At 37.2% G+C, this 27,919-nt stretch overlaps 1 protein-coding gene across 1 annotated transcript; it reads right to left on the bottom strand.

Annotated features, from left to right (window-relative positions):
* Positions 1-42: 42 nt before the first annotated feature.
* PTGES3 (prostaglandin E synthase 3) lies at positions 43-27,919 on the bottom strand. Its single transcript, XM_010598103.3, has 8 exons — positions 27,813-27,919; positions 6,684-6,797; positions 6,470-6,539; positions 5,834-5,932; positions 4,687-4,776; positions 2,324-2,386; positions 1,491-1,515; positions 43-1,223 (listed from the first exon to the last, which is right to left on the bottom strand). Coding segments are annotated over exons 1-8 (483 nt in total). The 5' UTR covers positions 27,815-27,919; the 3' UTR covers positions 43-1,203.

Raw genomic sequence — 27,919 nt, 5'->3', positions numbered from 1 at the left:
CTGAAAGGAATAAAAACTGCCAAAATGTAGAAGGCTCAAAGATTTAGAGGAGGACAAAACATTTAATTTTATTTCAATCAAATCACAACACTTTCTTTCCAACACCTGCAAAGTGCATCTACAATTTCCCATTACAGATCCACTTTAAAAAGGTTTCCTGTGAATATTACAGCAAAGCCTTTTTTTTTTTCCAAACAGAGGAATACTGACAAATTCTTCCTCAAAAATATAAACTCCATCCCAGCAAATGGCAATAATACATGAAATTACAGTAAACCAGACACTTAAAAGGACAACCAAGAAGTCTTCCAACAGTTTATTAGAAAGAATGTAGATATTAAAAAAAATCCCCACTGTCATGAACACAAATTGAGGTTTTCAGCTCTGGTATAAGCTGAATAAAAAAAAAAAAAAAAAAGAAATAATAATAATAATAAAAAAATCCAATAGTGTATTAACATTTTTTCACTCATTTGCCATACTGACAATGAAAATACAAATTTGGTCTAAATGTACAGACTCTCAAGCAACAATGTACAGCCTTTCTTCGTCCTCCATGCTAAGAGATGTAAAAGCTTAAGGGTCAAACAATACCAAATGTACAGGCTTCAAAAACCATCTAAATTAGGGCATTCACTAGTTTTAGCTAAGATACATTTGGAACACTGATGAGTGATCACTTAACGTACAATAATGTGAAGTAAATTTCTTGAAAAATAAAACTTTAGTGGAACAAATCTGAAGATACACCAGAGGAAGAGCAGGTTACCAGTTTAAGGTGTCTGCCAGTTTGTTTCAGCCACTTTGAGCCCAAGTTCTAAAATCTAAAATTTGGTTATCTTTCCTTAAGCTGAGAGCTTCCTATCAAGTCAGTATCTATGTTACGAAGTAAAGGAGACTTAGGTGAAATGTTTTATTTATTACAACTGCTTTATCAATTGCCTAAGACCTCAACAGTTTCATGAAGTCTGGGAAATGTTCATGCATAAGGTTATTGCCTTAGCTGACTTAAAATTGCCCCCATACAATGGTACATTATCAACCCTTAGTGAAGCCTTTTAAAAAACAAACAAGTTGAAAAATGGGTTAAAGAAGGCAAATAGCATCTGCCTTTAGAGCTATCAACTCAGGAATTCTTCCAATTATGAAATCTTGTAGAGAAGTTATTTTTCTTTCTCAAAATCCCGGTGATGACAATATTCCTTACTCCAGGTCCGGCATTTCTGAAAGAATTTTAAAAAGTATTAAGTACAAAAATATGATCTACCAACTTTTAAAAAGTCTTATTGGAAAAGCAGCCAACAATAGAGTTATCTTCCTAACGAATTAACTGGTTGTCTTACTATCTTCAAATCATTCAAATTCCTGCTTTAAAGACTATAAAGAAATAATCACTTTTATTTTAAAAACTGTCAACTTCTCTATCCTGACACTTTGGTCTCTGATGTGAAACACTGCTATATAAGTATACTTTGTACAAAGGCACTTACTTTCATCATCACTGTCTTGTGAGTCCTGCAGAAGGGGGGAAAAAAAAGTTACCAAGTTGATCAAAAATTCCTCTGCTAACTGAACAGTTTACTTTAAAGCTGAAACACTATACTTTTTGATTAAAGTAGCAAAGGCATGTGGTTATAACAAGCCTGGAAATTTAATCACTGGACTTGAGCTACCTTCCTGTAAAAGTTGGTGTGTGCCTTTTGGTGAAAATTTAGCCCTCTCTAAATTCCATCCTATCAGTCAGACTAAATCCTGGTACAAAATGGGTCCCTCTATTCTCTCTGCATTCAATGGAAGAGGAAAAATGGTTCAATATGAAGATACTGGAATGACAGAAGACACTGAACTCTAATCTTGGCTATTGGATTAGTCTAAGTAAACATCTTCCAAACTCGAACAACTTTCTACAAGATGTTAACAGAATGGTGAAGGAAAAATGTCAAGAAAGTGGTCTAGTATTCCTCCTCTTACAAATTCACAATGTCCACCTGTTTATTATAGTCTCTGATTAGTCCTGCTGTAAAACCTGTTTATAGTTTTTATTCTTAGTCTAAATGACAAAGCCAAAATAATCACTAAACCAGCTCTTAAGTGAATAGGGTATATGATGCCTTTATGCAATGATTCTTTGGAAATCTGGTCCTTTAAAAATGGTCCATGGACCCCAAGTTCCCTATTAGGTACCCATTCCTCAGAAATTTCCCTATTAAATTTTTTTGGAAAACCACACACACACAAAAAAAAAACCTTAAGTCTATAAAACAACCTATAAATACATTGTTTCTTACTATTAAAGTAAACAGAGAAAAGAATTTAGACTTACATCATCTGCTCCATCTACTTCTGGTAAATCTACATCCTCATCACCACCCATGTTGTTCATCATCTATTTGAAGTGTAAAAATTAGTTTAAAAATTATGTTAAATTAAACCCTAATTATTAGGTTGCATCCCAGAGTAAACCTTAAGTCTATCATAAATTTCCACCAATGAAAAACACAAAATAAACATAAGCATCTTCCTTTCTGGAAAAAGGTAGATTATAGGTAATTATGATAAAATCCTGAAAGCTGCAGAAGTTAACTAAGTTCTCAATGAAGAAAGTGAAGATTTACAAAAAGCCATTCATTAAAATATCTATGTATGAAGAAATTAAATACCAAATTCTAAACTGTGGTCACCTCTAACCACTAAGAAAAGAATGGGATTCATTTGTAAGTGAAGGTTTGTATTTTAAGCTAGGTGGCATGTATTTTATATGCTATTCTCATTATGGTTTTAAATACTGTGAAGAACCAATAAATAAAGATGTTAGGAATGATTAGTTTATATAAAAGTTCTGAATACTGAAGACTGAACATCAATAACTACAAGTCAAGAACAGCAAGTAAACATTCTTGAAAGAGGTACACACTGGAAAATCCCCTTGTATACTAAAAAAAAAAAAAACTACTCATAATAAACTGGGACTAACAAACTTGGAGCACACTTACATAAAGCAGTAATTCCCCACCTTTAGTTGTTTCTCATCATAAAGCAAGCAGTATATTATTTGAAGAGATACGGATAACCAAAGACTAAACAACTATATCAGAAGGAGGAGGAACTTACCTTATACAAAGTTAAAAATTTTTGCCTTTATATTTCAGGAAAAAAAATTACATAACCATGTGCATAACTTTGCTAACAAAATCCAAAGTCTTTAGAAAAATGCTTACCCAGATTTTAGAATTTAAAGGAAGTCTGAAAAGATACCTAGTAAAATCTCTCAGTAAAAATTCTGTGCATAAACACTGTCCTCTTTTAAAGAACTATCTATATGGGATCGAAGTGACAATAGCAGATTGAAAAGTTAGACAGGAAGTTTATGGGGCAGTGAATTTATGTCAACGGGAAGAACAATTCAGAAGAGGGTGAGAACGGGTGCACAACAACTTGAATGTAATCAACACCACTGAACTGTACATGTAGAAATTGTTGAATTGGTTTATGTTCTGCTGTGTGTATTTTCAACAAAAAGAAAATATTAAATTGAAAAAAAAATTCTGTGCAATAATATGAGTAACTAATAGAGTTTCCCTACCTCCAACGGCAGTGGTGAATATTCTTAAATTTCTTTGAGCTAGAAAAATGTGCTCAAAGTATGTCAAGCATCATGCTAGATGCTGAGGATACAATGGCAGTAGCGCTAGAGAGAACGAAACATATTCAAGAGCTCTTTAGTAGGTAAAAGAACAACGGCAACAACAAAAAGATAGTTAATGTTATACTGGGTATGGGAGGCAATGAAGGAGAACAATGTTAAGTTCTGACTTGCACAGCTGGATAAATGGTGGCACTAATCACTGAAGGTAAGGAATAACACAATTGAGAACAATCACAAGAATACAATATTCCCTTACCCACCCCCCACCCCCAACTGAAATCAAGGTGCCTGAAACCATGTGAGATGTTAAATAAGCAGTTCCATACACACAGCTGGAAACTTAGCTCCTTTTAAGTGTCCAAATAAAGTCCAGTTAATTGATTTCAAATTGCAATGAGAAATGTATTTCATGAGTCTATTTCCAACTCACAAACTAATGTTCTACATTCTAATCAGCTTTACTCTAGTACATTTGATAAGGTCTATTCTACCTAAAGAGAGATCCTTAATTTTTTTTTTAATGTTGCAATATGTATTTGGGTGACATCTTGGAAGACAGGCTTACGCCTATCTTCTCTAGTATTTGCAAACTAAAAATATCCCTGTATACCTCTCAGTGTGTCTCACTGTATTGAGTATGATTCTCATGTTTAAAGATTTATATTCATATTACATGGTCCCAAAATGCAAGCCAATTACTGCATTTATGCTCCAAAAAAGCAACCTGTTCCAATGCTGAAATAAAATCCAGTTGTGCTGGATTGACTGTATGGTTATTTTTCACCTTTATACATCAACTTTAGAATCTAACTCAATCTAAAAAAAGGAAAGAAAATCATGAAAGAATATTAAACTTCAGAATTAAATGAGCATTAAGATTCTTCTTTGCTGTTACTGCAGAATGGTCCTACAATAATGCATTTCTTAGAGAAAAAAAAAAAAATTTTTTTTTTTTTTTTAAAAGACCAGTAGGTACTGAAAACCATATTAAATGGACTCTATTATGGAGAAGGAAGAAGAATGCATTTAAAAGAACTTACCTCAGAGAAACGGTCAAAATTAGACATGTCTTCATCTGAATCATCTTCCCAGTCTTTCCAATTATTGAAGTCCACACTAAGCCAATTAAGCTATTGACCAACACAAACATCACCTTATGATTAGGTTAAATTCAACTCACTAGTAAGCACCTTGGAAAGACTGTATTTTTCAAACTGTGGGTTCATACGCAGCAGTAGGGCATGAAATCAGCACAAAAAAAGACTAGACTACAACAGAAAAATCAGTGATATCAAACGTAATAATGGTGAATACAGTTTTATGAAACATCTCCCACAATTGTTATGTATCTATTTGTGTGTTGTTGTTAGGCGCTGCTGAGTTGGTTCCAACTTACAGCGACCCCTACATACAACAGAACAAAACGCTACCTGGTTCAGCACCATCCTCACAGTCAAGGGGGCTCATCTTCTGGCACTGTATCAGACAATGTTCCACTGCTATTCATAAGGTCTTCACTGGCCAATTTTTTCGTAAGTAGATAGCCAGGGTCCTTTATCCTAGTCTGTCTTAGTCTGGAAGCTCTGCTGAAACCTGCCCACCATGGGTGACCCAGCTGGTATCTGAAATACTGGTGGCAAAGCAACACGCAAGCCACTGCAGTAGGACGAACTGACAGATGAGTGATTGTACTATACTGCAATGCAATGTTTTTTTTTTTTTTTTTACCATGGGTAACTGTCAATGTTTGAAAACCATACATTAGTAACTATATCTACAAATTACGTATCACAAAAATTGGTAAACTTTATGTAGTTCCTTGATAAAAGGTATTTTAAATAAACTTCACCAACAAACCCACCCTTTTAACCAATAAAAAAAAATTTTTTTCCCACGGATAGGATCCAGTCTCAGAGACTGTTGTGACTTATTTTTTCAGTGGCATCGATTACATTTCCACATGATACATGAGTAATTTATAAAGGCTTCTAAGTGTTTATGCAAGAGATTCTGCATCAACTAGTAATTGATCTTATTCTGATCATACTTGGTGTTAAGTTAAAACTAATAAATCTCAAAGTAGAGAAAAAGGCTTTAACAGTATTTAGCTATGTAACAAAAACACCATGTTCCTTATGACAGAAACGTATGGTTTATTTTTCACTTTCATTACTTAAACAAACTTACCTTTGCTCTTTCTTTTGTTAACCTTGGCCATGACTGGCCAGATTCTCCTTTTCGTAAACAACATAAGATTGATCTGTCCGTTCTTTTATGCTTGGAATCCTAAAAACAAAAACAAAACCACCATTACACCATTTCTCTCTCCAATGTCACTAAAGGACAGAAAGTAGCTCATCATTCGCCACCTCTCTTTTCTAATTTCTTTCTCTGGACTGAAAAGAACATCCCCAAGACTAAATATTTCACCAACTAACGAATTGCAAAGACAGACCCCAAAGACATCCCTGCACATGATGAATACAATAAAACCTGAAAGAAGTAATAATTAAATACGGTACAACCATGGACCGCTTTAAAGGTTATTCTTAGATACGCATTAGAATCAACTTGATGCCAATGGGTTTGGTTTTTTGTATTCTTAGATGAGCCTTAAGAGCACAATCCTAGGTCTACACAGGGTGAAAGGAGTATGCAGAAATAGTTTGAAAAAAGGGGAAAAGATATTGCAAAACAGAAATATATATCTAGTTACTGTCTCGACTGCTTAAAAAAAATTACTTTTTACTACTAAAAAAAGTACTTGAAGTATGTCCATTTCCTCATGATTTAAATCAGGATTAAGGCATCGAGACTACTTACGTTTGGATCAATACAGTTAAAAAGGTCAATTTCATTTAAATGTTTAAAATTATCACTTCCTCCAAGACAACTGTAAAAAAAAAAAAAAAAGATAAGCCTCTTCAAACAGGTGAAGATTAGTAGTAACTTCTATGAAAATAACAAAACAGCAAGACAGAATTGTTTAGACGGCTGAAATAAGCTTTTTACCCAATGATATAAAACAGTAATTTACCTGAATGTAAGTTTGGATTTCTCAAAATTTACATTAACATCTCTACTGTCTTCAACACAAAATTCAATAAAGACATAGTCCCTTCGATCGTACCACTTTGCAGAAGCAGGCTGCCTACAAAGAGATAAAATTAGACAAAGTCAGCTGGAAGGCATTAACTGAATATTTACATAATCTCTGAAGTTTAGCATGTAGTAATATACTCCCCTACTCCATTACAGCATTGATTATTTTGAGGCAGTTTATTACATTTTCAAACTGAAACCATATTCTTACCCTAACCGCTTTATTCCAAGTTACAACACAGGGCTCTAACAAGGTACAAATCTAAAATGGTAGTAATTTAATGATAGGAGGGATCAGATTAATCATTTACCTAGCACATAAGCAGGTTTATGGGCTATTCCTTTAGAGCTCCTAAAATTAAAACTTACAAAATTAATAAATAAGGGAACTAAATCACTGACAAGCAAAATATATTATCCAACATCTCTGCTTAGAATGCTAGGAACTGTGGGGGGGAATAAAAAAATATGGGAAATCAGTCTCCGTCTTCAAAAAAATGTTCTCATCTGCGTCTTATTTCTGACTACATGAAGCAACTTTTTTTTTTGGGGGGGGGAGGCAAACAAGAGCCCTGTTGCTGTTAGGTGCCATCCAGTCAATTGACTCATAGTGACCCCATGTAGCAGAGTAGCATACCCTCCCATAGGATTTTCTAGGCTGTAATCTTCACAAGCCCTGGTGGCACAACGGTTAAATGAGCTGGGCTGCTATCCAGAGGGTTGGCAGTTCAAACCCACCAGCCACTCTAGGGAACCCTATGAGGAAGTTCTACTCTCTCATGTGAGGTCACTACGAATTGGAATCGATTAGACAGTACACAACAATCTTTACAGGAGCAAACTGCCAGGTCTTTTCGCCCCCAGAGCCTCTGAGTGGGTTTGAACTGCCAACCTTTCTTGGTTAGCAACTGAGTGCTTAAATATTTTGCCATTAGGGCTCCTATTAGAGCCCTACCCATGTATAAAACAAACTACCCACAATTCTTCGTCACCAGAAGGTGCTAGAGCACCAAATTCTTTAAAATTGGCAATTAAAGAAGAATTAGGCATTCTTCCTTCCCTTTGTGAACCTCTATTCATGATAAACAGTGCCCGTTCATGAGGGAAACTTTTGATTAATTAATTTCATTTCAATGGATAAAACCATTAATGATTAGATGAAGGTGATGAGAACTTATGATCAATCTTAAAGCATCACAAAAATGGGACAACCATACACACATTGGATTTTGATACGCTATGAAGTAGTCCACGGTACCACGTATGATATATTCTTGTTTTAACTTCAACCTAACCAAACCTTTAAAGCTCACTTCAGTCTACAGGGAATAGGAAAAGGAACAAGTTACATGATACTGCAGGCAGTAACAAATCCAGAACATGGCTTTTTTAAACCAGTCAGTGGCATGAAGGAAAAAAGAGAAACTACGTTAAAAGAGACCAAAGAGATGTTGCCAACAAGTAAAATTTGTGAATGTGGTTTTGTATCGTAATTCAAATAAATTAAATATTGAGAGATTACTGAAACAACTCTGGAGATCTGGATGTAGACAGGGTACATATATAGGAATGGTTAGTTTTGTTGGGTGTGGAAGGTATTGTTTTTAGGAAAATATGTCCGTTCAAGATGAAAACTAAAGCCTGTTAGGTATGCTTGAAATAACTTCAGGAGAGGAAAAAGGCATGAAGTATAATATGGCAAAAGCCTGCTGAGTTTTGAATTTGGATTATTGATATATGCACAGAAACTTACTATATTGACTTTTATGGATATCTGAAAACACTCATAATACCCCTTTTTAATGACATTAAATTACTCTGACATGGTACTCATTTTTCCTTTACAGCAACTCAGACTAATTACGGAATCCCATTAATTTAAGAAATAAAAAAGCAAGAAAATCTTTTCCATTCATTTAGAACACAGAAAAATGGTAAATTAATGTCCAATTAATATTTACTCTAAAATTTCAGAAATCTGTTTTGTTGAACAGCACCTGCTAGTTGCCATTGGTATCTAGATTGCAAATGTTTCTTATTTTTTTAAGAATTATGTCCGAGATTTAATTTAGAATAATCCAGTGGGGTGAGAGGAAGGAAGATAGAGGAAATACAACTGACCCTGTATTGGTAATGGTTAAAACTAAGTAGTGGGTACATGAGGATTCATCGTATCTTTTTTATACATACTTATATGTTGTGGAAACCCTGGTGGTGTAGTGCTTAAGTGCTACGGTTGCTAAAGAAAAGGTCGGCAGTTCAAATCCACCAGGCACTCCTTGCAAACTCTATGGGGCAGTTCTACTCTATCCTATAGGGTCACTACGAGTCAGACTGGACTAGACAGCAACGGCTATATACATTATCTTTTATGTTTGAAAAAAATTCCATAATAAAATTAACATAGTTAATGAGAGTACTCTTTTCCCAACGTTTCACAAATAGGTATCTCATTAACCAAAAAAAAACAAAACAAAACCCATTGCTATCAAGTCCATCCTGACTCATAGTGACTCTATAGGACAGAGTAGGAAAATTCTGGTAAATAAAATACTTTTGTAGCCACATTAAACAACATAATCTGAAGATACTTAACAGTACTATTTACTTTGTAAAAGTTGTATATTAAGAACATATGCATTAACAACTTTCTGTACATAAAGCTTCCTAATTAACTTGTGATTTCAGTTAAATCAATACTATACGTTGCACATGGAGTCCTGTCAGCAGTTCAAATCCACCAGCTGCTCCTTGGAAACCCTATGGAGCAGTTCTACTCTGTCCCATAAGGTCACAATGAGTTGGAGAATTGGCTCGACGGCAACAGGTTTATATGTTGCACGTAGTAGCAGAAGGCAAGCATGCTGATAATGACCTGGTCATTACAATGGCTATATTAAAAAATACTAGGAGTCCCCCGGGTAGCACAAATGGTTAGGTGCTCAACTACTAGCCGAAAGGTTGGCAGTGCTTTGAAATGGTTCTGCCTGGTTCAGTCACGGATAATGAAGCAAATTTACAATTTAAAAATGTGGGTGAACCAGGATGATAACTGAACAGGAAAAATTATGGGTTCAAGCCCTGCTAGAAACTTAGTCTTCCTCTTAGAAAATACGAGCAACATGTGCGTTGCGTAACAGCCAAATCTCTTGACCCGCAAAGCTGGAAACAGCAGTGCCTTACTCAAATACGGAGGCTGACGATGCCACTTTGAATGTGTGTCCCTCTCAGGGAAGGATTACCCAATAAGCAAGGTAAGTACATGCTTACAGCAACAACAAAACGGGGCACCAGTTGTCCGAAGCCAAGATCTACAGATGCCAAGCAAACAAGTAAAATCAAGTGTCGTAGTATAAGAGAGCCGGCAGGGTACTAACTGAAACTGACACCAGCTCCAGTGCTTGGGAACATGCCAGTAGGAAACGAAGTTCACCCGAGGTCATGAGGGCTTTAAGTTATGAGGCCCCAACCACCTCAACACCTTCATTGACATCTCTCTCCTACTGTGTAACTGGAACTCCTTACCTTGGTGGGTCTCTTGGGGGTATACTATTTCTTTCTAATAAACAAGAGGTGAGGATGGGCTGTCAGGTCTAACTCTTGCTACATTCACCCAATACACAACTGGTTTCATTATGAGCTGTCACTGGGCAAGGACGGGTTATTATTAATAGGTAACAGATCTCTGATCCATTCTGAGAGAACCATCCTGTATATCCATGTCTGCTGATCCAGCAACTCCAATGAGGAGACCCAGTAATGCTCTTTGCCATGATACAAAGACAAGCGTATGCTCTTGCGCACGCCCTAGTAAACAACCAATGGGAGCTCCAATCCTAGATGACGCGCAAAATCGAGGGAACTCAAGTCGACCACTACAATGAATTCCATCAAATTACTTTTCAACCATACAGCATTTACAGAGTTATGTCCTAAGTTTTGTAAATAATACTTGTAACTTTAACATGTTTGGCATACATAAAGATGCAATCTAGCATGCATTTAATAGTAACATGGGTAAATAACTAATATAAACATACCAAATGTCCAATATTGGAAATATTAATATTTATCTAACAAAAAGTTCTATGTATCAAGTGAGTTTTGTTTTTTTACTGTCTGTTGCATGGGACACAAGTCTTGATATTTATATATGCTAATAAGGTTATGAGGCACATTGAGAGGACAAAAAATTCAGTGTTTATCGTGCAAAATGTTTGTTTTGAGATGAGTGTTTCTGAATTCATCTTCCAAAAACACAACAAAGAGCACTTATCACAATATTATATTAAGATTTTATGTATTTCTGTGTAAGGAAAATGAACAATTCCTTGAGGAAAGAAATTAAATGAACATTTACACCATTAAAATCATATTAACGTATTTTTTATTTTCCATTTCCCTTCAGACTGACCTTCTTTTAAGAAATTGATACTGTTACGACTCTCAGAACAAACTTGCTTGTCGAAAAGTGGAGCTATTGTTTCATCAATTATGTACATATTTCCAACTATGGAAGCTGAACAATTCCACGAAGAAATAAAATATACATTTTGCAAATTTTGTATACAACAATTATATTTTTAAAATTTCGTACCAATTGGGTATACCACACATTTAGTTCTCTCTTGTTGACCACATAAGAATGTGCCAGCAGAACTACAATCACATGATTTTTGACATATCTGGCCCTGTCCCACACACAAAGCAAACCAAAACGTTTCTTCAGATTGAACATACCCTTTTATCTGTGTACCACGCTCTTTGGGATTGCTCTCGCCCCTACAGTGTATCCGCAGTAGTCTAATGAACGACAAAGACACAGCATCGATGGATGGTAAGTGTGCGCGCAAGTTTCAAGTATTTCAAGATGAAAAACATTCGTGGAGACGTGCAAAGGGCCCACCATTAACATCAAACGACGAATGAAATTATTTCCAAATGCCCTGCGCTATTTCTTTTGATCTCAGACGTGAAGAACAAAATTACTTGTTCCAAATCAATTTTTTCTATTTACAAATTTTCAAATATAAATTTGTGTTAATGTCCACATTCAAAGTAAGTTTTATCTATCTTCAGTTACTAAATTTATTTGCTACAATAGAACCAAATCTAAAAAGTGACAATTTTACATCCAGGTAAAACGAAATGGCAACAACTAAGGGGAGTACAAAAATGAAATCTTGCAGAAGATAAAAAAGGCTTCCTTCAATGCTCAAGTTTAATGCATGCAAATCATTGTACTAGTAAGGCTAGTGCTGAAATTACTAATAGCGATATAAACAATTTGTTCCAAATTCCGAATCCATTCCTTGCTGTCGTAAATACATTTCTAGGGTGCAAAGCTAATGTAAAAATCCTAAGAGGGAGTGGCTACTCTGGCCTCCATCTGTTGGCTGTGTATATTGTTTTATTTCCAAACTAGTCAGTCCTATACCATTTAATTCTAAATTCACTACCGCTGGATTCAGCAATTGGCACAAGCCAAATGATTGAAAAACATGAAACAGTTTGGTACTATACATGGTCTCAGGCACCCATGGTAGGTCTTAGAACGTATCGCCTGTGGATAAGGGAATTACTATACTAGGAAGTGGTTTTGAAACACATTGTTGCTATCATTGTAACAATAGCTGAATGTGGACTATCTTTTTGAGGAAGAAAGAAGTGTCTGGGTTCCCGCAAAATGGAAGTTTTTGAGGTTTACTTGAACTGGTTGCTCAGCCTGATCCATTTTTAGCAGGTCACATCTCAGAAATATGATTAACACAGGAAAGGGCAACCCATCCTCTGTGTCTAAAACAACGTGAAAAATTAATAAACTCAATATGTGATAAAGTTTGATCAGTTACCTTCAGTGAAATAAGTATACCTCAATAGTTCAGTTTGTCTGCAGATTCCACTCCTGGACTCTCTTATACAGATCAGCTAAGTATTGTTTTAAGATACGTATCTCCAAAAGATGGGAAACCTGTCAAGGCATTTATCACATTTACTAGCTTAAAAAGTCACTCTGGTGAACAAACTGCAAAATTGGTATTTAAGTGCAGAAGCCAGTCCTATGACAATGCTGCCAATGTCAAGGTGTTATAAAAGCATACAACAGAAAATTTTAGAATGTTATAAAACTGCTGTATTCATACCACATGCCACTTATTCACTTAGTCTTACAGGATGTAGCACAGTAGATTATCGTCCACAAGCAGGTGATTTTTTTTCCTACTGTTCAGTTAGAATACACACTGGAAAGCACATGCTGTAGCAACGAGTGCGATCCTGGAATCATATACTCAGATTCTAGATGCTTTAGAAAATATTGCTGAAGACCAGGCACAAAGAGTAGATACCAAAAGAGAAGCTTTTGTCAAGAAAACGCAAACACTAGAGTATGTATTTTTATGTTGGTCATGTGGAATAATATATTGCAGCATTTTCATGGGCTGAGTCAAGCTCTCCAAGATTCAGATTTTAAAGACATGCATAGATCTCTACCAGTCATTACCAGTTATTTACGTAGTTTAAAAGAAGAATTTGAGAAATTCAGTAACAAAACAAATACGTATTATCAAGCAGTTCACTGTTGCAAGTAGTGATACTCCAGAAGTATCACCGAGTGTCAGGGATCAGTTCTGAGTAACCACGAACTCCATCATCGATACACTTGAATCTTGCATGACGAGCCCTTTCAAATAGTTTTTCCTCCTTAAACAATACGGGTATACTGGCTGAAGAATGAACGAAGGCATTCCCAAAATTAGTGCAGCCTTCTTAAATAAAAAACCTTTACAGAGAAGTTCAACAATTTCATTCTTATGTAAAAACCAACTTAGCATATTCACTGAAGACAAATTTTACTCATGTAGGCATACACGATTCGATAATAGAAGACACAATGCATATTTCACAAAGTTGAAATTGCTTAACACATATTCCTGACTTTCATGATCAAACTCCACAACAGAATGCTCATTTTTATCCCTAAAGAGACTAAAACTCCTCAGCGTACAACAGTGACTCAAGAAAAACTTGATTATCCTTATTATGTATTGAAGTAGATTATGGTTCAGCAGTTTGTGACGAGAACGCCGAAGAATTTATAAGAGCAAAGAACAGAAAAAAATGTTTTTAATTATAACATGTTTTAGATAAAAAATCTAAAAATAAGTCATTTGTTGTAGTATGTTTCCTCATTAAATTTTCTTTGACATCTTATCATTTGTTCATGTATAATTATATCAGCTGTTACAATAAAAGAATCAAAATTGAAGTACAAGCCAGTTTAAAGCAAAATTGGTGAAAGTCAATTTTTCATTGTGGGAGATCAACAGAATTTTACACTGATGTTTAAACAACTAAATTCACTGGCACATTTTGTTTGCTGTAGATGATCTAGAATATTCTTTTGCAGAAAAAGTGGCATACAGTAAAAATCTGAGTACCCCACACATCCACTAAAAATTTTATAATCCAGTTCATCTCATGCCGCTCCCATGGCATATCCCACTTGTGTATTCAATTGCTAGTATTAATATTACAGACACATTTAAAAAGAAGTTACATCATGGATAGCTAAAGACACACAGACACAGACACACACACGTTGTTGTTAGGTGCTGTCAAGTCAGTTCTAACTCACAGCACCTGTACGAACAGGACAAATCACTGCTCAGTCCTGCGCCATCCTCACAATCGTCGCCATGTTTGAGCCCCTTGTTGCAGCCACTTTGTCACTCTATCTCACAGAGGGCCTTCCTCTTTTGCACTGACCCTCTACTTTACCAAGCATGATGTATGTCCTTCCCTAGGGGCTGGTTTCTCCTGATAACATGTCCAAAGTACATGGGACAAAGTCCCACCAACCTCACTTTTCAGGAGCATTCTGGTTCTTCTAAGACAGATTTGTTCATTCTTCTGGCAGTCTACAGTAGATTCAATGTTCTTCACCAACCATAATTCAAATGCATCAACAATTCTTTGGTCTTCCTTATTAATCCCACCTCTCACATGCGTATGAGGCAACTGAAAATACATGACTTGGGTCAGGTGCACCTAGTCCTCGAAGTTGACATCGTTTGTTTTTAACACTTTAAAGAGGTCCCTTTGCAGCAGATCTGCCTAATGCAATAAGTCATTTGATTTCCTAACTATTGCTTCCATGGGCGTTGACTATGGATTCAAGTAAAATGAAATTCTTGACAACTTCAATATTTTCTGTTAATCAAGATGCTGCTTATTGGTACAGTTATGAGAATTTTTGTTTCCTTTACGTTACGGTGTAATCCATATTGAAGGCTGTAGTGTTTAATCTTCATCAATAAGCGCTTCAAGTCCTCTTTCAGCAAGCAATGCTGTGCCATCTGTAATCACAGGTTAATAAGTCTTCCTCTAAACCGGATGGGGTGTTCTTCTTCATATGGCCCAGCTTTTCAGATTACCTGCTCATCGTACACGTACACACACACACACACACACACACATATACATATATATATGGTAAAATGATAAAACCCTGACATACACCTTTCCTGATTTTAAACTACCCAGTATCCACTTCTGTTTCATCTGCCTCTTGGTTTATACATACGTTGCTCACTGGCACAACTGTTCTGGAATTCTCATTCTTCGCAATGTTATCCATAATTTGTTATGATCCATCCACACAGTCGAGTGCCTCTGCATAGGCAATAAAACACAGGTAAAGACCTTTCTGATATTCTCTGCTTTCAGCCCAGATCCATCCGACATCAGCATGATATTCTTCTTTCCACATACTCTTCTGAATCAAGCTTAAATTTCTGGCAGTTCCATCGATGTACTGCTGCAACCATTTTTTAACGATCTTCAGCAAAATTTTACTTGTGTGTGATTACTGATACCGTTCCATGATTTCCGCACTCTGTCAGATCACCTTCTTGGGAATGGGCAAATTATGGATCTCTTCCAGTCAGTTGGCAAGATAGCTAGCTGTCTTCCAAATTTCTTGGCATAAACAAGTGAGTCCCTCCAGCACTCCTGGAGCCTTGTTTTTCCACAATGCCTTCAATGCAGTCTGGACTTCTTCCTTCAATGCCATCGGTTCTTGATCGCATGCTACCTCCTGAAAAAGTTGAAAACCGACCAATTCTTTTTGGTATAGTGACTCTGTGTATTACATTTTGTTCTGATGCTTCCTATGTCATTCATTATTTTCCCTGTCGAATCCTGCAATATTGGCACTCAAGTCTTTAATTTTTTCTTCAGTTTTTTTCAGCCTGAGAAATGGCGAGCATGTTCTTCCTTTTTGGTTTTCTAACTCCCTGCACATTTCATTATTATAATATTTTGTCTCCTTAGAGCCACCCTTTGAAATCTTCTGTTCAGCTCTTCTACTTCATCATTCCTTTCATTCGCTCTAGCTACTCTACATTCAAGAGGAAGTTTCAGTGTCTCTTCTCACATCCATTTTGATCCATTCTTTCCTTCCTTTTTAATGACCTTTTGCTTTTTCATGTATAAAATCCTTGATGTCATCCCACAACCTGCTTCGTATTTAGTCATTAGTGTTCAATGCATCAAATCTATTCTTGAGATGCTAATTTCAGGTGGGATACACTCAAGGTCACACTTTGACTCTTGTGGACTTGCTAATTTTCTCCAGCCTCAACTTAAACTTGCACATGAGCAGTTGATTGTTCCACAGTCGGCCCCTGGCCTTGTTTTGATTGATGATTTGGAGCTTCTCCATTGTCTCTTTCCTCAGATGTAGTCAATTTGGTTCCCGTGTATTCCACCTGGCAGGTCCACATGTATAGCTGCCATTTACTTGTGTTATTGAAAAAAAGATATCTGCAATGAGTAAGTCATTGGTCTTGCAAAATTCTATCATGTGATCTCCAGAGTCATTTCTATCTCCAAGGCCGCATTTCCCAACTACTTATCCTTCTTTGTTTCCAACTTTTGCATTCCAATCACCAGTAATTTTCAATGCATCCTGACTGCACATTTGATCAATTTTAGACTGCAGAAGATGGTAAAAATCTTCAACTTCTTCATCTTTGACATTAATGGTTGGTGCATAAATCTGAGTAACAGTTGTATTAACAGGTCTTCCTTGTACATGTGTGGACATTAACCTTTCACTGACAGCATTATACTTCAAGACAGATCTTGAGAAAAAAAAAAAATTTTTTTTTGGACAATGAATGTGATGTCATTACTCTTCAATGTGTCATTCCCAGTATAGTAGACCATATGACTATCCGATTCAAAGTGGTCAAAACCAGTCTCTTTCAACTTACTAAAGCCTAGTGATCTTCATGCTTTTCATTTCATTTTTACAACTTCTAGTTTTCCTTGATTCACACTTCATACAATCCACGTTCCAATTACTAATGGATGTCTGCCGCTGTTTTATCATTTTAAGTCCTGTCACATCAGGCAAAGAAAGCTTTATTAAGGTCCACTCTACTTTGAGGGGGCAGCTCTTCCTGAGTTGTATTTTGAGTGCCTTCCAACCTGAGGGGCTCGTCTTCCAGCACGGCATGAGACAATGTTCCTGCTGTTATCCATAAGGTTTTCACTGGCCAATCTTTCCAGAAGTAGACCGCCAGGTCCTTCTTACTAGTCTGCCCTAGTCTGGAAGCTCTGCTGAAACCTGTCCACCATGGGTGACCCTGCTGGATTTGAAATACCAGTGACACAGCTTCCTGCATCACAGCAACACACAAGCCACCACAGTATGACAAACTGAAAGACAAACATGTATGTATGCATATATATGTATGCATATGTAAAACCCACTCCCGTCGATTTGATCTGACTCACAGTGACCCTACAGGACATAGTAGTACTAGCCCACAGGGTTTCTGAAGAGCAGCTGGTAGATTTGAACCGCCAACCTTTTGGTTAGCAGCCGAGCTCTTAACCACCGAACCCCCAAGGCTCTGAGTGTGTGTATATATATATGCGTGTGTGTGTGTGTGTGTATATATATATATATACATCTCACACACCCTGTTCCAATGAATGAGTAAGCAGAGGCAGGGGCACCACAGATTACCAAGTTTTAGGGCCCTCACATGCCTTAATTCAGCCCTGGTTGCTCTCCACAGTCCTGGCAATAGTCTAATCTCCCACTTCTAAAATCTCAGGTTTCTGAAAGGGCTCACTGCTCTTCCAAGCCTCCCATTTCAGGGCTTTGACCCGTAATTTTCCCTGTTCAGTTATAATTCTGCTAAACCAAATTAAAAATAATTTGGGTCTGTTCAGTATTCGCTTCGTTGGCCACAACTGAACCAGTCTGAACCCGTTCAAAACCCTGATTCAACCCACACAGAGGCCTGATGACCTGCTTCTGAAAGGCCACAACCTTGAAAACAGTATGTAACAGTTCTTCCCTGCACACACTGGGTAGCCCTGAGTTAGAATTGACTTGACAGCAACTAACAACATATTTAAAAACTGAACACAGTGTAGAGGTGTTCAGTCATATTTAAGAATGTTGGCACCAGATAGAATCTTTTTTTTCTTTCCTCAAATTCACATCCAACAATCTAGGCTTATATAATTTTCCAGATAATAAAACAGATCTAATTGATCTAAAGGAGGGGTCACCTCAAGAGCTAAGAATAGTCTTCATATTTTTAAAGAGTTATAAAATATGAATGTGGGACTGAGACATCTGTGACCTGCAAAGCCTAATCTTTACTAGCTGACCCTTTATAGAAATTTGCTAACCCTGATCTAAACCGTCAAAAATACAATTCTGAGGGAGGGGGAAAAAAAAAGGCCTATTTAATCCAAGCCAGTAAACAGCACATATTCAAAAGTAGAACTGAATGTTTATGACTCCCTTTTGCCATCTATGAGGTTCACAATACTTTTTTTTCTCATTAACCCACAAAGAGGCGCTAGTTTAACTCTAGTTCCTAGACTAATTACATTGGATTCATGTCCATCTTCTATACTATCACTGGCAAAATTTCTAACAATTGTGTAAGTCTGATAATTCATTTTATTAGTAACATACCCACAATATGCAAACACTTTTCCACCTCTGCATACAATATATAAATAATCCACTACTTTAAAAAGGGTGGAAAGAAACACACAGTAAGACATTCCATGCTCTTCTGACAAGCTCTTCAAAGCTCAATATTAAGAGCTGTATGCCAATTCAAGCAATTAAATTTTGTATAACCTAAAATTCTCTTCTATAGTTGAGTTTCAGTCAGTCTTGCAAGGACAGAGTGGAAACCGTATTTGTTCCCAAATACTACAGGTTTTAATACGCTAGAAACTAATGGGTTTTGATTCTAATTTGTAGAAACGACAAGCACCACTCTATTAAAAAAAAAAGCACCAGCAAAGCCAAATAGGAAAAAATTGCAAAGGAAAATTTCCCCATTATTGCAATTCTTTTGATAGTTTACTATGTGCAAGTCATACTGAATTATAAAAAATAATTAAAACACCTGAAATTATTTTTTTTTTTAGGGAAAAAATAATTGCAACAGTAGAGGCACGCTGACAAATAAAATTAATAGAAAAATCCAAGAAACACTGGATATGCACCCACTCCTTGTCAACTACCTCATTATCTGACATTATGCGTTTAGAATAGTAAAAAAGCTACTATTCAACTATTTTGCACATTAATAATGTATGTCTGGCAGTAATGAATGTTGAGGTGCAAGGCAGAGTAACCCCGAGAGTGATAGCTAAGGTTATGTGTCAACTTTGGCCCTGATTCTCAGTGGTCTGGCAGTTGTGTAATGATGTAGTTATCCTCCATTTTGTGATCAGATGCAGTCAACCTCCATTTTCAAATAATGCCGATTTTCACATAACGACCTGGTCTTTGGAACCTAAACATGTTGATAAGTGAGCAGCGGGTGTAACAGAATTTTACAGCATATGACACTTCTCTAACATTCAACACTTTGGGCAAAGCTCCAACATCTTTATTTCCCTTTTCTCTCGAATTTCCAATCTCCCGTAGTTTTTATAAGCAGTTACTCTGGACCATCACATAGCAAACCTGATAAATCTGAGATCTATATATCAGAGGAAACCCTGGTGGTGTAGTGGTTAAGTGCTACGGCTGCTAACCAAAGGGTTGGCAGTTCAAATCCATCAGGTACTCCTTGGAAACTCTATGGGGCAGTTCTACTCTGTCCTATAGGGTCGCTATGAGTTGGAATCAACTCAACGGCACTGGGGTTTTATATATCAGAATTTAGTAAAACAAAACAAAATTTTCAGAATGCAATGTAAAGCCTACAAATCTTAGTTAATACCATATTAATTCAAATTTGGAAAGGGAGATGGGAGTACACACAAACACACTCTTCATTTCCCATACAATTACACAGAATTCCACATCATTCTGCTTTATTTCCCCTAGCAATCTAACCTTTAATACCTTTGTCTAACGGCAGTCCCCAATCAGATTTTTTTTTAAATAGTTTCTACCATATGCAAGTATAACGACTCATTGTTAATATTTGAATTATTATTGTAAATCACTGGAAAAAAATTTAGATACTATCATCTGATCATATACCCATACAGAGAAACAAATGTACTAGAGAAAAAGATGCCATTTAATAAAAATGCTCCACTTTTGTACGAGTATTCCAAGGACTGCAAAATGTGATACAGACATATACTAATTAACAAGAATCTTAATAGATATAAAAATATTTTCCCGTTTAATCATTAAGTTTTTCGGAGTCTCTGCATGGTGTAGACAGTTAATGCACCCGGATACCAAAAAAAAGTTTGAAAGTTCAAGTCCACCCAGAGGCAGCTCAGAAGAAATGCTTGGCTATCTACTTCTAAAATATCAGTCGCTGAAAATCCCATGCAGCACAGCTTTACTCTGACACCCATGGGGTCACCATGAGTCAGTTGACTCAACAGCAATTGGTTTTATAAATTTTTATCTTCTATTAATGGTCTCATACAGAAATCAACCACAAACACAGAAAAAAGTAAAAGTTTAACTGGATTAATTTTGACTGAAAAGCTTTCTTCAGATTAAGAGAAAAAAAAAAAAAGGAAGGGAAGGTTAAAGAGTAGAATCAGTTAAAGGGGTATCTATGGTGCGGATCCAAGGTTGAGACAGATTGATCTGACCAAAACGTAACCAATAAACTAAACATTCCCAAAATAATCTCCTCACAAACAAGTCAAATACATTTTGAGAGTATATACTGACTTTGTGTTACCTCTTTTCCAGGCTTCCCAAAACATAGCAAAAAGCCTTAGTATAAAACCGAGGATTTGACTTATAGATGACTCTTAAAAACTCTTTCAATCCCCAACTGCCAATCTACTTTCCAACCAGTATAATCCAGAACAGTTAATTTGACTTTAGGTGTTATACACTAGATGACAGGACCAACAGTAGGAGACCCCAATTAGTCCCACCTCTCACAGGCAAGCACCTCATGTAGCAGTCATACAGCTAAATGTATTCTGAGCTCAGATCATGCATGGAAAGTCTAAACATTCTCTGTTAAACATTTACTGGACGTGGTGCCAGCCAACTGTTCTAAAATTCTAGATATGGAAGTCAACAAAACAAAGACAAAATTCCCTGCCCTTAAACTTACATTCAAATTCGATGAAATTTTAATCAAAAGCCTTCTCCTAAGAAATAATAGGGGAGATGAGAGGAATCAGATTCATTACTAAAAATGGTTTATCCTTCTTGAGGCATAAATAGGTGGTGCATCACAGGGTAGCTTTCCTTAGTAATATATTCTCCAATAGTACAAAACCTCACATACTTTATTCAAAATAATAATCCTCTTGAGTGTTTTCTTCATGGAGCATGTTTGTCTGAATTAAAGATCACTATGAAATTTGGAAACAGGAATCAGAAGACTAGCTCTTTACTGTTGTTCATTGCCGTGTAGTCAATTCCAACTCAAGGCCACCCCCATGTATGCACAGTAGAACTGCTCCACAGTTTTTAAGGCTGTGACCTTTCAGAAGCAGATCACCAAGCCTGTCTTTCAAAGTACCTCTGGGTGAGCCTGAACTGCCAACCTTTCAGCTAGTAGTCTAGCGCTTAACTGTTTGTACCACCCAGGTACTCCTAGATACATATCTTCAAATATCATACAAGAAAAACAAAACTCATTAAAACAAAATCAGCAGCAAAAAATAAAGGATGTTAGAAAGATGAGATTTACTTTTTTTTTTAAAAGTTTGTGAACTGGTATATCATTTGCAAAAGAGACTTAAGACACCGGTAAATTTATTTGTTTGTGGTAAGTAAAGAGACATGAACACAATGCTACAGAAAAGGAAAACATAGTCTTAGGTTCATAGACTGAGTAGTTTTTCCTTAAGTAGTTATCCAAAGCCCTGCCTACATGTGTCAGAAACCGAACTCTCGCTCATACACATATTCTTTGCTCAGAGAAACTCCAAGATATGCCTCATGTATTTGCAGATCTGCTATACATCAGCTGTACTATAATAAAAAACTTCCTGGAAAGGAGATCTGCATGAACATGCTGTCCTGCAATTCCCAAGGCGCATGGAGGCACTGTAAACAAACTTCCAGGGTCGTGGGAGAGTATTTTAAAGGAGAGGGTTGCGGTGCAGCTAATATAATATGGCCCTTTTAGCCACAAAGTATTTGTGACTCCTACAAAACGATTGTGTGGGACTACACAAATAAGGTGCTTATAGCCCACTAAGGGGATGGGACAACTTGATGCTAATACAAATAAGGTGCATGGAACCGTAATGAGGGGATTGGTCAGTTTTGCCATCCTGCTAGACTTAAAAGGGAAAGATAGAGCTAAAAAGCTGAACACCTTCATAGGCAAGAGGTTTGCTGGCAGAGTGGGGTGTCCCTGGGCACTTATTGGCAGATTTTTGGTGGCTGCTGAAAGAAAAAGACAAGTGCCTACATAAACCAATAGGGAACAGAGAGTGAGATGGAAATACCTAATCTGATTCATGGTTTCAGAAGTTATACAGTGACCAAAAGGCATACGTAGCCTATCAGTAAGTAGTTACGTAAGAAAAAAAATGTTTTCTTTAAACTTACACTATTTTTTCAAACAGCTACTAGGTTGTTCAGGACACTGGTGGTTCAGTGATAGAATTTACACCTTCCATGCAGGAAACTGGAGTTCGATTCCAAGCCAACGTACGTTATGTACAACCACCACCCATCTGTCAGTGGAGGCTGCATACTGCTATGATAATAAACAGATTTCAGAGGAGCTTCGATTCTAAGATGGACTAAGAAGAAGGGTCTGGCAATACACTTCAGAAAAATCAGTCAATGAGAACCCCAGGGACCACAATAGCCCCATGCGGTTGTGCACAGGGTTGCTATTGAATTGTGGGCCTACTTGATGAAAGCTAACAATACTACTAAATTGTTAGGACAAAATATTATACTGCTTGGACCCAATTAGCTAATAAATAGAACTACCTAGCACTATAGTGAAAAAATTACCAAGATATCAAGGGCAACACAATCCAAAAATGTTTGTGAACCTCTATGCTAGCTCTTTTGTTAAAATAAAAACAGAGATTAAAGTTGTTCACAAAGCCTCCCCGCCCCCGCCGCCCCCCCCCAAGTTAGTATGTTTCTTCCAGGGCTTCAAACAGGTTCTGCCCGACTCAGCCACAACTGAGGAATCATTCACTGTAACAGATTCAAATTTTAAAGTTATGGTGAACCAGGAACATAGCCAGAACAGGAAAAACTATGGGTCAAAGCCCTGGCAGAAAGTTAAACTCCCTTTTAGAGAACAAGAACAGCGTATGTGTTGCATAGCAACCAAATCTCTTGCCATCAATTCTGAGCAGTCTGCAACAGCGCTGCCCCACTGAAAGACGGCAGCTGACTGCGCTGCTTCACGTATGTGTAGCTCTTCTACAGTCCTGCCAATAACCCAATCTCATTTATCAGACTCCTGAAAGGGCTCACTATGCCACTTTCTAATCTCCTATTCCAGGGTTTCAACTCGGAATTTTTCCCATTTAGGGTACTGTGGGAAACTCTGGTGATGCAGCGGTTAAATGCCACAGCTGCTAACCAAAAGGACAGCAGTTCGAATCCACCAAGTGCTCCTTGGAAACTCTATGAGGCAGTTCTACTCTGTCCTTGACTTGAAGGCAGTGGGTTTGGTTTGGTGTACTGTGCCACATCTGCCAAACTGTAAAACTTCAGGTCCTGTTTCGCTTCAATGGCCATGAACGAAACGGTTTGAACCAGTTCAAAACCCTGGTTTCTTCCAAACAACTCTATGACCTTGAATTCTCATTTTTGTACATTCTTCCCTTTAACATCCCCCAAGCAGGTAAAATAATTTTTCTTCACATGAATGACTCAAACAAGGTCAACTGTCTATCTTTTATTATCTCCATTACAGAAAAATTTTAAGGCCTCAGTGCTCTATTACTGCATGTTAGGAAGTGGCACAGATTTTAACCTAAGTAGTAGTTTATATGATGAATAAAAATGAACTCCAGGACAACCTGGGAAATTGCTATTCCCCTTCTTGTGATGTGGAAAAAACATACTTTCTGTAAGGAATTCCAACAGCATTGGAACCAACTCCTTAGGATACTAATTAGCACTGCGTCAATTGCTATTTTAAGAGCTAGATATTGAATCTAAAAAAAAAAAAACTTAATAAACTGTGGTTTGTATCATCTCAGTACACAAAGATAATTAAATATGCTCTAAAAAGACCCTGACGTAAACACTATCAATAAAGCATGTCTACATAAGAAGAGCAACTATGGCACAGAAAATCCATAAAAGCGCATTTTATTTGACTTTGGAATACATGGCTGCAGAAGGGCATACTGCTCAAGGAAAGGTTGAAAGTAATCAGCATTTTTCTGGAAAATGGTTAAGTTCAAAGGTGTCCTGGGGAAGTGGGTCTCAATTTAAAATCTATTATTGCCAATTCATATAGTAAATAATAAAAAGTCTAGTATTCACTTTGTATTTCCTGAGAAATACGTCAGACACAATTTTCCCTTGAAAAACTGAGATAAAATATGATTTAAGTTTTTCTGTTTGTTTAGGTTTATTCTAAAAAGTTGCCATTACACTTATTTTTTTTTTCTTAATATGGGGCTATCACTAATCACATAAGACCCTAAAATGATAACAGCTTCTAGAGGGGTTTGAAACGAGAAAACACAATTTTCCAGGAGAATCTTAGTTTAGCATGTAATACTGGCTTGCGAAGCAATCTGTCATGTCCAGTTTCTACTGCCTTCTAGTTAAAGTCTAACTAAGTATAAAAACAAAAGAAAAAAGAAAATCCAGTTACCAGGTTACAGTGTTAGGAAATCAACGCTGAACAAAGGCCATCATCAGTTACTCTTCCCATATCTATCAATTGCGCATTTTAAATAGTAATTAACTATATACCACATGCTCACTATAACAATTTGTTTTGGAAGCTGAAGACTGATCAATTCCATGAAAGCTATGTAATGGCAAAGTTAAGATTTTAACCAACGTTCAAAACAGTCACTGTTATTTCTAGACAACCTACCCACACCCTGCAAGATTAGCTTTGGGTAAGTATTAAAGGGGGGAGAACCAAACCAAACCCACCGCCAGAGTTGGTTCTGACTCACAGAGACACTTTAGGACAAAGCAGAACTGTTCCATAGGGTTCCCAAGGAGTGCCTGGTGGATTCGAACTGCTGCCCTTTTGGTTAGCAGCCAAACTTGTAACCATTATGCCACCAGGGTTTCCCAAATGCAGGTGGGAAGTGCTAAATTCCCACTCTCCTTTAAGTAGGATAGATCCAGCGCTCCTTTCTAAGTCACTTGACAAAACTTTTATAACGTGATTAAGGCTTAAAGAATCTTAACTGGGAAATCACTAATAAAAAGCTTTCAAATACAGGAAAAACACCCAAAATCCTTAAGACATCCAGCATAAACGTCTCTCCACATTAAAAAATAGTTTATTACAGGCATCGACGAAATGAATCCTTATCAGCCAGACTGTTCCTAGGACTAGATGACCCAATCAAAGGTCTCTTCCAACTCAAATAGCTCACTTAAGTTCAACAAGATCTCCAGAAGAACTTACAAGATGGCACATATTGAACAAACAATTTAAAGAGGATGAAATTTACCTGGTTCCCTCAAAGGAACCAAAGAAAGGTAGCAGTCTTGTAAGTATAGCCTATCCACTGCTTTTTTCCAAGTTTGCTACACTTTTCATCTGAGTTTTTACATATCTACATAGCCTTAAGTTTCATTACTTATTAAACCACATTATGCGATCTCCAAAAAGTGTTTTATTTTAAACACGTTATTTCTTCATGAAAAGATTTTTACTTGGCTACATTGTTAAAAAAAAAAAATTGGTACTTTTATCTGACAATTTTCTCCTCTACTAAGAATTCCCAAAGTATACAAGCCTTAACCTCTTCAGTAACAACTACTGACTAGGGGAACCTTAAGGGGAGTAATGGGAAGATTTCAACAAAAAATATAAAGCTTACAGTTCTCGATTTATAAACAAACATTTTGGGAAGTTTAATACATACTTCCCTGAATTCAATTAGGATGGACAAGAACTCCACATCAAATTTAGTATTAATCCTACTCTATCTTCCAGACTGACACATTATTTAGAACGAAGATTTCAAAGGGAAAAGTAAAACCTGTTTTATATAGATTCAAATCTTCCATTAGATGCCACTTCTGTGGGAGAAAAAAAATTCTCCAAAATTCTAATATATTCTCACAATAAAATACATGCTTTATTATTGAGGCTTGTTCTCAGTCATCAATTGGCTATAGCATATCCCTCATTTACACATTTAGATTTCTGGCCCAATATACTCACCATCAAGATCACTGTGTTACTGAGTAAAACTTAAAAATTCAACGTTATTTTGTGTTCAATATGTACCCTTATTTTAAAAAATAATCTATAAATTAAAAAAAAAATTTTGGGCCACAAAGTGTCATTTTTTCATAGGAATAAAAATGGTTCCAGTTTTTTGTTCTCCATATATCACTTTTTGGGTCAGTTAGTAACAAAAACTCTACAAAATCGGCAGTTCTTACATCTGAAAAGGTACACTTTTTCCTAACAATGTATGGTCTAGAAGTGGCAGTACCAAGAATTCTTACTTGGTTAAAATCACCAAGCTTTTGTTATAAGAAAACTAAGATACATAAAAAATCTGTAGTCACCTGCATATAAACAAAAATTTAAACAAGAAAGCAATTACATACCTATTTAATCTTTACTTAAATTGTGGTACCATAATGATACTTCTTCTGAAGTTTTAATGTGAAACATGGAAAATGCCCACAAATATCTTTCGGTTCGACACGTGCAAAACTACCTGCTTAATAGTTTAACTCCTCGCTGCCAGGGACACGGCTGAGTTTTGGCAACTTTCATTCCTTTCAAGAGACTGGAGTTAGGAGAAGGCCCGAAGGACCCATACTCAACAAATCAAGACGCCCGAGAGGGAAGTAAGTCGTGGTGACGGCGTGGTCTCTAGTTGCCTAGCAGTACCAGTCGCTCACGGCGGAGGGCCGCATGGTGCTCCACCAGCGAGCACCATCAGTGTTCTGGTCGCACCCACCACAGGTGCATTTGGCCCAGGGCCTGGTCCTGGCATCACGGAGCAGTAGAACCAGACTGCCCAAGAAGCAAAGTGGCAACCCACGATAGTCCACGCCTCCAGAGCGTCCGCATGGCCAAAAGCTCACAGGTTAAGGCCTAAAGCTAAATTACGCAGAGTTACGGGTAACCCAGAGCGCGAAAGGGAGGGAAACTGAAATTTTCCAGCACCGGGACGCTGAGGGAGGTTTAGAGGGGAGGAAAGCGGCCATGTGGAGGAAAAATATCCTCCACCCGCCAACAGTAACCGGAACAAGGACACTAGACCTCCCATCCCCAGGCAGGAACGACTGCCACCACAGAGGGAAGCATGCAAGCAGAGGAGCGAAGGGGGGGGGGGAGTAGGGGCCAGCTTCCCGGCAGCCACCGGCGTGGCCTCGGCCTCCCTCTGAGCCGACCTTCGCTTGGCGGGGTGTCGCACTCACATTGTGAACGGGGCAGGGGACAGGTGGGCGGGCCTCTCTGGCGGCAGCTGCTGGGGAATTGACTCCTCTAGGGTGGCGACTCCGGGATTTTCTCCCCGGTCGTGGCC

This window comes from Loxodonta africana, chromosome 4 (genome assembly GCF_030014295.1).
Source record: "Loxodonta africana isolate mLoxAfr1 chromosome 4, mLoxAfr1.hap2, whole genome shotgun sequence".
In the NCBI taxonomy this organism is placed as follows: domain Eukaryota; kingdom Metazoa; phylum Chordata; class Mammalia; order Proboscidea; family Elephantidae; genus Loxodonta; species Loxodonta africana.
This window is presented reverse-complemented; position numbering and strand designations above follow the sequence as displayed.